The sequence below is a fragment of the Salvia miltiorrhiza genome, chromosome 5 (genome assembly GCF_028751815.1).
Source record: "Salvia miltiorrhiza cultivar Shanhuang (shh) chromosome 5, IMPLAD_Smil_shh, whole genome shotgun sequence".
NCBI lineage: Eukaryota > Viridiplantae > Streptophyta > Magnoliopsida > Lamiales > Lamiaceae > Salvia > Salvia miltiorrhiza.
Window position 1 is genome coordinate 7,759,511 of NC_080391.1, and position 12,901 is coordinate 7,772,411.

The 12,901-nt window shown below is 32.8% G+C and overlaps 1 protein-coding gene across 1 annotated transcript; it reads left to right on the forward strand.

The window, feature by feature from the left end:
- The first annotated feature begins 6,996 nt into the window (after window positions 1–6,996).
- LOC130985676 (putative PAP-specific phosphatase, mitochondrial) lies at window positions 6,997–10,430 on the forward strand. The gene is made up of 9 exons (XM_057908754.1): window positions 6,997–7,182; window positions 7,271–7,373; window positions 7,465–7,567; window positions 7,664–7,875; window positions 8,112–8,171; window positions 8,732–9,114; window positions 9,663–9,741; window positions 9,848–9,898; window positions 10,124–10,430. The coding sequence occupies exons 1-9, from the start codon at window positions 7,094–7,096 to the stop codon at window positions 10,259–10,261; spliced, it is 1,218 nt and encodes a 405-aa protein (XP_057764737.1). The 5' UTR covers window positions 6,997–7,093; the 3' UTR covers window positions 10,262–10,430.
- The last annotated feature ends 2,471 nt before the right edge of the window (window positions 10,431–12,901 follow it).

The following is a 12,901-nucleotide window of genomic DNA, read 5'->3' on the forward strand; positions in this document are numbered from 1 at the left end:
ACCTATATCGCTTATCCGAAAATAATGTGTTTGACTAATTATATGAAACTTTTTCTCATGATTTGATTTTCAACTTCATTATTTTGCTTCTAAAAGTTATTTTAATAAGATTTTTTTTTCCAAAGGTTTGTGAAATGTATTTTGATTCAATTTTAAAAGTTATACTCATCATTTCACTTCTCTGTGTTTTTAATCTAATACTTAACATAAAATATTGAGATGTAAAAATTAGAAAATAATAATCATTTAAGAAAAATGTGTGCATTTTTATATCTCTGAGAGTTGTATAATTAAATTCACAAATTAATTGTGTAATTTTTTTAAAAAATCAATTAATTAATATATTAGTAGCAGTTAATTAAGAAAATTAATTAAAATGAAATTAGTATACATTGAATCATGTGGACCAACATATTTTATACACTAAACACACTCGCCCAACTTTTTGTGCCGAAAAGAATCAAGACACTTATTATGCAATAGAGGAAGTAATATTTTAATTAACTATAAATACTAAATCTATTTGATAAAAAATGATTACAATAAAATATTGAATTATATTGAGTAGAGTGTGAACAGTACAGTGGATTAACCTTATTTTGCCTAGAATTCATGTGTAAAATGCTTCTAATTAACCACGAATTCAACATATTTTACATATAAGTCACGATCAAAACCCTATGAACTCATGAATTAAGGCTTTGTACGAATAAAGAATAAAATAATATTTTAAGCTAAAAGATTATTATTAAGTATTTTTTAAACTTTTTTCTCTTTAATTATCTTTTTATTACAATATGAAAGTGATACAGATTAACTCTAGGACAACATCCACATAAAAGAAATGTATTTGAAAGCTAACAGAGCTTAACTTAAATGACAAAATTGAAGAATGAAAAAACACTATTTAAAAAAAGTATTGCAAGTCCGACCACGATATGTACGTAACTTATTATACTTCAAACCATATCAAATCATGATATGTAAAATAATCTAGTTTGATTATTTATTATTGTTTAATTTATCTTTATAATTATATTCATTTCGTCCACGAAATGTTGTCATAATTTTGTTATTTTGGTATATCCACAAAAAGTTATCATAATCTATTTTTAATAAATTTGTGGGTCATTTTCTCCACTTACTAGCATGTGAGCCTCATTTTTCATTCACTACCTTAATTAACCTTTTTCACTTTTCTTCATTTGTGAACTCCTTTCTTCACTAACTAAATAAACAACGTAATTTTTTTTTGAAAACTCGTGTCTCCTTTTTTTAGGATAACATTTCGTGGATAGAGTTTATTTCAAACCATGATATGTACGTAGCTTGTACATGATTTGATATGTACAATTTTTGTTCTTTAAAAAAAAGTGAAAAAGGAAAAATAATAACCGTTATTGAAAAATTGAAGTGGCTGTCGACCTTTTTGACCTGGCAAGAAAGACTATCGATATGATTCTCATCCAATAACGTTTCCTGCAATTAGGGATGGCAATGGATCCGAGACCCGGTCCAGATCCGCGGATCCAGACCCTTTTTTCCGGATTTGGACCTTGCAAAATTTGGACCCGGCGGATCTGGACCGGATCTGGACCACTCTCTAAAATATCGGATCCGGATCTGGAGTAGTTGATAGAAAACCCAGATCCGGTCCAGATCCGAATCTGGACCCAGTTATATTTAAATATATAATATTTTTATTTTTTATCCAACCCTAATCTAAACCTAAAAGCCTAACTTCACAATTCAAATTGAGAATTCCTACTTCTCGGCCCACCCCCAGCGCCGCTCCTCTCCACTCTCCAAATCGGAGTCTTCGGCACTGATTGAGCGGCTTCCGGCTGTCCACCTCCGGTCTCGGCCACTCCCCACCTGAAATCCCTCTCGGCTCTCCGCGGTCTCGGGCGTGAGCAGCTTCTCAGCGTTCCGACGTCCACCTCGGCCCCTCCGACGCAGTGTTCTTCTCCAGCCCACCGCCGCTCCTCTCCGGTCCACCGTCGCTGTGCCAACTCCGGTCGCTGGAGCAGGTAAACCTTGGACTTCAAACAATTTGTTTACATAATATGTTTAAAGCTATGCATCTTGCATCATATACTGCAGATTCACACATTTGAACCTTCGACTTGTACAATTACAGTTAGTATTATATTTTTCTTTGGCATGAAATATGAATCACCATCTTCAAATGTTGGCAATTGGTAATTTCAGTTCACCATCTTCGATCTGTATTGGCATGAAATATGGATTAGTATTGTTTTCCTTAGATTATTATTGGATTACATATATTGGAGCTACCGAAGCCTTATTATTGGATTACATAAATCTTTCTGATGTTTTATATCTACATATCGAAGATGGTGAACAGTAAGCATTCGATTAGCTTGTTATGTGGCATAGTGGCAGTTTGTTGGATTGCAGCAATATTTTACCAATTTATATGTGGCATAGTGGCAGTGTATTAGGATTAATATGTTTTGTGTTTTTTTTTGTTTTTTGTAGAAAATGGAAGAACAATCTATTCATTCAAATAATGAAACTGTTCACTCTCAAACACTAAATGATGGGGCAACCGGCTTGGTTGAAGGCTTTGTTGACCTTCAAGTTGGAGATAACAATACCATCGAGACTTCTTATTTTGGATTCTTTGGTTTTAAATGGATTATGATGTTCTTATTTATTTTGGATGGTTTAGTTTTAAATGGATTATGGTGTATTTTTTGTTCTTGAATGATTGTTTAAACTTTAGACAATTGTTATGATTTTTATTTTAATGTTTAATTGGCTTAGAATTTATTTTAGATAAGAAAATAGTATGGATCCGGATCTGGACCCGAGATCCTGTGGATCTTATGGATCTGGGTCTGGATCCCATTTTTTTGGATCCAATGGATCTGGACCGGATCTGGATCTAAGTAAAAAAACATGGATCTGGATCTGGACCAACCAGGATCCGGTCCAGATCCGGCCCATTGCCATCCCTACCTGCAATCTTTACTTAGGATCAATTGACTTTGAACCAATCAACCAAATATGATTTATTTAATTTGCTTATACATTTTTAGAAGGTACCTAATTACAGTTGGGTACTTTTCATGATTTATCGTTGGGTGTAAGCACAATAAATAACCATCAAATTACAAATAAGTAATTGGCTTAATTTTGCAATTTACAATTTTTTAGCCAGTTCACATTTAAACTAGACTTCCAAATGACTACTATTGCAACTCCATCAAAACAATAGTATTATGGTCCACTTCGAGCAAAAATCCATTTTTCTGAAAAAAAAAAAAAAAAGAAGAAAAACATTGAAGCATACTAATATGTATACCGAAGAGAAGGAGAAGTGAATGACATGAGAATTTTAGTATATACTGTAATATCACAATTATGTATCATCACTTCTTACATAACAAATAGCTAAAAGCTCCACTACTCCTTTCACCCAAACAATCAAATTTAGCTTTCAAAAAACATAAAAATATATATATATATATATATATATATATATATATATATCTATAGAGAATGCCTATAAAATAAAGAATGGAGAATAACTCCTTACCGTTAGATCTTGCAAAAGTAGCGGTCATGATTGAATTCGAATATCCATAAAAAAATCATGTTTAATTAATATAAATCATTTTTATATTCAAATAAGGGTAGTTCGGCCAATTAAACCACACCCAAAATCTGAAACATATCTCACTTCCGAAAATAAAGCAAACCCCTTTCTTCCATTATTCCATAGATTTTTACAGTTTTCGAAAAAGACAATCCGTTGCAGACAAACGATTTAGAGAGCAAAAGAATTTTGAAGAAGGTCGCCGGCGGTGAGTTCATTCAGTTTTTGGAAAGATTGGAACCGCTTATTTCATTTATTCAGTTTTTTTAAAAAGATTCGAATGTGGGTAAACCATTGCCGATCTTGATTTCTATTGCACTTTTTTGTTGTACTATGTTGATTACTTTTTCATTCGAAACTCCATCTGTCTTTTTTATATAAAAAATGTGTAGATCTAAAATGTTTTGTTGTTTCTAATGTTGAGATGCACTAAAAAATAAAGCTTCGAAAATGACATATATACTAAGCAAAAAGTCAGTCTACATGATGCACTAGAATTTACTTTACTATTTCATTTAACTATTTATATTTTACAAATGTTTCGAATTTTTGAATGAAATTACTCTGTATTCATTGTTTTTTTTATTAAGTTTAAATTAAGAAGTTGTATATTGATTTCTATACTGTATTTATTTTTTATTTCGTTGGTTCTGGTATTTGTCTTTTGATGTCTCAAGGATATTCCTTTTTTTTTTTTTTCTGTAATTCATTTGCTTATATTTTGGGTGGTTCTTTTATGTAATTACCTCGAGAATTGGCTCACAAATTGTTTCAAATGATGTGTTTTTTTATAGATTTTCCATCTCATCCATGGTCCTAGCAGCACCTAGAAGGGTTTGTGGGAATTAAGGTTTGTAGCTGTAATTCTCTGAATTTTGCAAGAAAACTCAGCAAGGACATTTATTGTTGGATTGCATACTATGGAATATTCTTCAAGATGATTAAGCATTACAACTCAAGAGATAATGCGATAAGTAGTTTGAAGGATCGAGCAGCTTGCAAGTTATGCTACGGTGCTACCTACACTTTTTTCATGTTCTTTTCCAGTTGAGTGTTTGTATATTGTTAATTGAAAAGTAGTTTTTTTTTTTTTTTTTTTTGATCGGGCAAAGTCATGTTAGATGTTTAGGTATGACATTTGAAAATTTAATATTTAATAATTTGTCATTAAAAAGTTTTGGTTGTTTGAAACTAGAGTGATTTGCTGATTGATAAAACAATCCTCAAGTGTGTAATTTTGAAGTTATAATCTTTTTTCAAACTCAAACTCATTATTTGTTCATTTATAAATTAAATTCTGTGCATTCATTGAAAAAATATATTTCGTTCATTGACAAATTGTGGTTATTAGTTACGAAATAATATTGTTGACATCTGACTGAAAATTTTAAAATTTTTATACAAAAAATATTTCGAACAAAATGTAAAAAGTTACGAACATATAAATAAAATTTTTGAATTTTATTTGCTGAAATGTTAAAATATTTTACAAAAAATATTTCAAACGAAACGTAAAAAAGTTATGAACAGCTAAATAAAATTTTCAAATTTTATTTGCTGAAATGTTAAAATATTTTACAAAAAATATCATCTGACTGAAAATTTTAAAATTTTTATACAAAAAATATTTCGAACAAAATGTAAAAAAGTTACGAACATCTAAATAAAATTTTTGAATTTTATTTGCTGAAATGTTAAAATATTTTACAAAAAATATTTCGAACGAAACGTAAAATAAAATTTTCAAATTTTATTTGCTGAAATGTTAAAATATTTTACAAAAAATATTTAGAACAAGTTTTAAAAAGTTACGAACATCTAAAATAAAATTTTTGAATTTTACTTATGTTGTGATAAAATAAATCATACCAGTAAACTACAAAAAAAAAAGTCTTACATATGTTGAATATATAAGAAAGGAACCAATTTTTTTTTTGTTTTGTTTAGTGGTTTAAAAAAATGGATTAACATGAACCTTTCCGAATGAATGTGTTAAAAATATGAACATTCAAGTAAAGAAATCTGAATAATGATATTTGATTGAATTGTAAAAAATAATTGAACATAAATTTTTTTGAATAAGCGTAATAAAATTACGAACGTCTAAATAAATTATTCGAAAATATTTTTTGCAGACATATAATATTTAATAAAAACTTTTCGAACAAGGGTAACAAAACTACGAATATGTAAGTAAAAATATTCGAATTCTTAAATAACTAAATTAAAACTTCATACTTTGTGTTCATCTCTCACGGAACACGGATAATACATTCAACAATGTCAAACACTTTTAATTATTTAACCTTAATTATGAAAACGAAAACAGAAAGAAAAAGAAAAAAACGTCTAGTATAAAATATAATTCAAATTAAAAAAAGAATGAAGATATACATAACTCCTACCAAAAATAAATAAGATTCGGTCAACACTAATTAATCTATAAACAGTTACATGAAACAAGGAATTACATTAACACCCTTATCATAATTTCGAAAATTATAAATCTGAATTAATCATAACCGTGAGATTACTTAAATCTAGGGGCCCACATTCATTCTCTATTCTCAAAATACTTACGATACTCTATGGATCTTCTCCCTATATATATATATATATATATATATATATATAAATACAGAAGGCAATGCATAAACGATGAAGGATATCAACCGGGTCCCCAGCAGCTCAAGTACATAACTGTCCGCAGCGACTCTTCAGCCTGTTTCAACTTGAATCCCATCGCACCGGATAACTTCCTCGCTTGCCTTGCAGAAGACGATTCCTTTGCTGAAGTCTGCTCTTTGATCCTCTGCATCGCCCTTATTGCCGCCTGGTACTCCACTCCGCTCATCTACCAACAAATCCCACTCTGCTGTCTATATGCTTTTCTGGACTTGAATTTTGTGGTGCTAGATGTAGATGGATATCAGAAACCGGAAATATTTCATTTGGGGCTATCGCTGAATTTAAATGGCGCATGCACGAGATTGGATATGCTTGCAAGCAAAGAAAAATCATTGTTATGCTGCGTAGGATGATGAAATTCAAACTTATCCAACTAATTATTTGGATCTTTATCTCACCAAAACTATATAGTCTATACACGCCCACGTGCTCCTCGATATTTTTTCCACAGGAAAAGGTAAAAACGTAACATAGACTAAGGGAGCAACTAGTAATGTTCATACTATAATATCATTTCTTTTAGAGTTGATTAATATTAATATTCCATTGGAAATTTATCCACTTAATATCCGAACGTCGGAGGCCCAATGTATTAGGTGGCAATGCATCCAGAATTTTCCGAAAACCAAGACTTTTTTGTCCCTATAATTGGGCCAATAGGGCCCAAATACAGTAGCCCATAGCCCGGGAAAGTTTCAATTGGTAGTACTGGTCTCAAACGCCGTCGTTCCTCCCACGAACAACTATCCAAACATCTGACCGTTGGTTCCCGCTCCCGCCATGGATGTTCTCATCCACTCCGCGGCCTCTCGATTCTCGCTGCGTCTACACCGCCGCGCATCTCTCCGCCAATGTGCCCTCTCCGCGAGGTCGTTCGCTCCCTATTCCTCCGCCGCTCATTCTGGCACCTATTCTAGGGTTTTGATTTTCGTTTCTTCTGTTGATTATTGATTTCAGGTCGCAGTTGAGCCTTCCTTTCGCGGAGCAGAAAGCAAAGTACTATGAGCATCTCCAAGCGGCTGTTGATGTGGTTGAGCGCGCCTGCCATCTCTGCGTTGACGTAATTTTCTTTCCTTTACGTTTCTTAGTTTTGTTTTTATTCATGTAATCATGTTTGCTGTTATTGGAATTTATTTTCTTTCGGAAGACAGGTGCAAAAGTCATTGTTTTCGAGTGATGGAAATATCATTGAGAAAATCGACCAGACACCGGTCACTGTTGCGGATTTTGGAGTTCAAGCTCTTGTTAGCCTCGGTATTCTTTTGATACTCAGAGATATAGAAAATTAAGATTAGCTATCCACTCGTTATACACTTTTTTTTCAATGTTTTTGTTTCTTATCTTATGCAGAGATGAGCAAACTATTTCCTTCAATCCCACTGGTAGCTGAGGAGGACTCAGGGTTCGTGCGTGAAAATAATCTAGCCGGTGCTGTTTTTGCCGAGGTTACAGAAAAGTCATCCATCAGTGATAAAGAATTGAGTGAAGAAGACGTTTTAAAGGCAATTGATAGAGGGGGAAAAGATGCTTATGTGTTTGGACCTGAGCCAACTACTTATTGGGTAAGAGAGAATCCAGATAAGGAAGTGTTTTCAAGTCTAACGATACACTATAATTTGTAGAGTCTACGATACACTATAAACATTTTCATACACAATTTTTATTAGAAATGTTTGGGTGAATGCTGAAAACAAACTGCTCCCGTGAAGATGACATTGTTATGTTATATTGGTGCACTGCATATTTAGTTCAAAGCCTGTAACCTCAAATATGTTGCTGATATCATGGATATCTACAGATATTGGATCCTATTGATGGGACGCGAGGATTTGTTAAAGGTAGTGAGGCTCTCTATGTGGTATGGTTTCTTTACGAGTTTCTCTTGTATCATGATGTGGGATTGGTTCCATTAATGATTTTCCTTTTGGAATGCATTTGCTTTGTGACATGTTGTTTAAGTTATGCTAGTGGGTGATTTACAATGCACTCAATTTTGAATGCATTGGAAGGAACAACACTGTGTAAAATCTGGTTCTCCTCCTTGAGATAATTGTTGTGCATGTTCTAGACTTCAAGTGATCCAAATATGATTTTTTCCCCTGTGATTTATTAGTTGGCGTATGTAGTTGCTATACTGAAATAGTGAAATTTCCTTTTTGTTGTTTTGTGTTTTGTGTTCATGATAGGACTTTCCTCTATTAATCCATTAGCTGGCACAAACAACAAAGTTCCGGAGATGACACAATTTGAGCTGTTAACTTGTTTTTTGAGTCTCATTTTGTTGGACAAATTTAGTTATTATGTTTCCCTGCCCTGTTATATGTGTCATGTAATGATCCTGTAAGGGTTTGTGTGTTGGGCCTCAGTGAAAATCTGATCCATTAGTCTCTGTTTTCTTTAAACATTGTAAAATTTCAGGTAGGTTTGGCTTTAGTAGTTAAAGGGGAGATTGTTTTAGGTGTTATGGGATGCCCAAACTGGCAGGAAAGGGATTCTGATATATCGAACACTGATGGAGCTGAGGAAAATGTTTCCAGATCAGGGATTATTATGATATCTCATGTTGGTTGTGGAACATGGAGTACAAGACTATGGGATTGGCCAAATAGCAATTTCAAAATGGCTTGTAAGTGGACCAGGTGTGTAGTTGATGGGTTTCACCAGGTCCATGAAGCACGATTTTGTATTCCAGAGAGTCAAACATGGGAGTCTTTACCTTTGTCTGCTCAGTTTAGTGCAACAACTTTTGCTAACAATGTTGGCGAGAAACAGATTCTTCTTCTTCCTGCATGCTGTGGAAGGTACACTTTTTAAGTTGTCAAATATCATTCATTCCCTTTTTATGTGTATATATTTTCTATTTGTTTCACTTGGTGTGCCTTTCTCATTTTCATGGGATGGAAGGTTTTCTTGTTATTACTACTTAAGAGCTGAAGTACTGCAGTTAAATGCTATAAATGGATCTATGGTAGCATAGAACTTGAATTAATCACCTTTTCATTCTTGTACCATCTCAATCTTTAAGAGTATATGAAAACATGCCAAATATTTCAAAATATATGCACTTTTTAAAGTAGCTGAAACTCACTCAAATTGCAATTAGTATCTTCATGCCATAGTGAGCTTTAATGATCTGAGCTAATGTAACAACTCATGTACGTCGCAGTCTCGCAGACATAAAGATGTGTGGTATATCACTTGTTATTCGTTGCTTTCCAACTCTTGGATATCATAGTATATCTAGATTATACATACAAGTACATGAATACATTCATCCACTACATGTTCCTCCTACAATGATATGCCTTGACATTGGTTTTTGTCGTATTCGGATATGCTTTCTGTACAGTCTCTGTAAGTATCTGATGGTGGCATCTGGAAGGGCATCGACTTTCATAATGCGTGCAAGGACCAAGAGAATTATAAAGGTTATTTCTTAGTTTCTTTATGTGGTCAAGTTTTTGTCATATTCGGATAATGTGTGCATCAAGTAGCTGAATCAATTTGAGTTTATGTTATTGCATTTATATACAGGTCTGGGATCATGCTGTGGGAGTCATATGCATTCATGAAGCGGGGGGAAAGGTATGCACCTTCTAGTTCTGCACAAATTTTCATGTTTTATAATTGCAGTACTGCAATTTTAATTCGACTTTTTAGTAAATTCAGCTGACCTCAGTAGCTTCATCTAATCCAAAATAATGCAGCGGTTAATTCGTATTAGCAAGTACTATGCATATTTATAATTGCTTACTTGTGATATAAATTTGTTGAAACGAAGTATGAAAATTAGGGTATTTCGATGAGCAGGTAACTGACTGGAAGGGAAATGCACTTGACTTTGCTGCTGATGAAAAAGAACGAAGAGTTTTATTCCCTTGCGGTGGTATTTTGGTGACAAATGACGGTTTACATAAACGGATACTGGAGATTATATCAGCCAGCTGATGATTACTTGATTTTAATTGCTAATCCACCATGATTACATGTATACTCATTCATCCGCATCCAACCTTGTCCTTATCTGATCTGCAGATTGAAAATTGTGTAATATTGTAAGAATTGAATCGGTTCCTATCAATCAGATATTATGGAATTATCAATAGTTGATGTTTTTTTGTAACCTTGTGAATGTTGATGCGTTATAGAACACCCAGTTTAATTACTTCTGTTGACATGCTCTGTTTCTTTCAAACTCAAACGTCATTAATCAATATCAAAAGCTACAATATCCACTAACCATCTAGGAAAATTTCATGTCCAACTAACTTGATCAGAATTAGTTTCCGAGAAACTGCAAGAGCAGCAGCAGTTTGATCATAAAGTTTAGTGAGAGAGAGGAGGCATTTAAGAAATGGTGCTTCCCTTCTATTGGATACTCTCTTATTATTCTTATATTTTCTAATGTATTACACCAATACGATGATCCCCACATGTTGATGCCTAGAGCCAATAATGTGCTAACACGTTAAATATAAATATAAATTCGAGCCACCAATGACTATGATATTTTCATACATGAGAAGGCACACTAGCTACATTAGGCGAGACTAATTTACGATAATCTCAAAATGATTTCTTCATAGTTTCCCAATTCCCCATATTATATTACTATTTTGGAAGACTAAGCTATTTTAGTTTAGCCTAGAAGCCTCTCGAATTTCTGAAGCCAGGTGTTCCACTCCATCAAATTATAAAATTCATCCAATCACTGCGCTTGCATTGCATGGCTACGAACATTAAACTACGCAAACCTACGCAAGGATTAAAATATGAAGGAAATTGCTGAGAATAGTAAACCTGGCACACTAGCCACAAATTCCTGTGATCCCATATCCAAAAACAGATCAAATATATCTAATAAAAATTGACGAATATCTCACTTTTCTAATCAAGGGTTTGTTGGAGGAAACGAACAGCTATGAGGAGAAGAGGCAACAGTTACTTTAACAGATAATCTACCGAAATTATATGCTGTTTGTTTGGTCAACTTTAGAGCGTAAGCAGCTTATTTTTGGAGATTAAATAAACCTCAGAAATGAACTAGTCATCACTGATTAGATTGCAAGTCTTATTAATAACTATGCATGTAGGAGTTGGGTAAATTAATTAGTGTTAACGTAGAGATACACTCTTACTACTTAGAATTGTTTGATTATTAATTAATTAAATCTAAGATGACCTGCGCTCCTGATAGCACGTTTGCAGACATTAAGCTAAGATTAAGGTTCTAAATCAAATTCCGAATCCAATTAATTAAGCCATTGAGTATATGCTTGTTTTAGCCCTCATCGTGCATTATGAGTTTGGACTCTATTATATTTAGGAGGAAAAATGATTTAATTACTTAGTTTTTTCTGTAATGCATGCACTTTGAAACTAAACCCTTTATTCCGATAAGATAATTTGTATATAATTACTTAATTAATAATTATAAATTTTTATTGAATAATTAAAGGTTAATTACAATATATACATCCAAGCCCAGTGGAAGTGAGCTGGCATGATTGGTCTAAAACTGAACAGTAACGGCCAATATAATAATGTTTGACCTCAATTTATAACCTTGCTATTTGTGATAAAGGATGCGCGCGTTTTACACAATAATTGATTATAAAAGATTGTAATAATTAGCGATTGACTGATAAGGTGTGATCTAAGTGGCGCGTGTCCTAATCTAGTAGTCTCCCTAATTATGTCCAAGAAATTCGTAGGATCTTCACTTAAATTATATTTTCTACAGTTGAATTTGGTCCCCACCTTTACTATATCGAGCTAGCCACGTATAAGGTCCTACTTTCATCTTAATTTGTTTTATTGTTACAGCCCAAACTATATTAGTTTAATGTATAATTAATTAGAGCGGCGAAAAAATAATTTGTACAGTACGTGTGGAATGCTATTAGATACGGTGGCAAATTCTTTTCAAAATTAGTTTAAATTTTACTAATGCGCATTATAAATTGAGCGATCGACTTCTTCTTGTTTGATCTACATGACTTATTATTCAGCAGGAGTTAGATAATTTGATCAAGATTAAGTGTACCCTTAAATAGTGACTCGCCTTTATTTAGATGAGGGATACCATCAAATTACAAAGTTTGTGGTATTCTTCCTCATCTTTATAAACATGTATAGAGAAATTACTATATATATGTACAGGGACAGAGAATGCCTTCAAGCAAATCAATGCTGGGTAAATTTATTTATTTGATTTATTTTAAAGTCTTCTTTCAAAATTAACTTCTTACACTCCGAGTTTATTTTTTTTTTTGTAAAATGTGATTTTTATTTGAAGTTTCATATATATAGTAGTATTTTATTTAGTCTTACACACACATGATGAATATCGATGAAATAAACTAATCAGTAATTATTATTCGTTTTTTTAATGCATGGAGGGATTGAAGTCATAAAAGCAAAGTTGAGGAAGTAAAAGGGAAATTAAATTCCAATCTAGTATAGTATATTGATGTGAGGTGATGGAGAAATTATGGTGATAGTCCATCATTGCTAATTCCTCTTGAAAACTTCAAGCTCTTATTTTGGATGGATGCTTATTTGGAGTTTTAAAAGTCAATGAACTTT

Coding starts and splice junctions, on each gene's coding strand:
- LOC130985676 (XM_057908754.1), top strand. CDS start 7,094: ATGGATGTTCTCATCCACTCCGCGGCCTCTCGATTCTCGCTGCGTCTA. Junction 8,172..8,731: donor GTAGTGAGGCTCTCTATGTG/GTATGGTTTCTT, acceptor GTAAAATTTCAG/GTAGGTTTGGCTTTAGTAGT. Junction 9,899..10,123: donor TTCATGAAGCGGGGGGAAAG/GTATGCACCTTC, acceptor TTCGATGAGCAG/GTAACTGACTGGAAGGGAAA.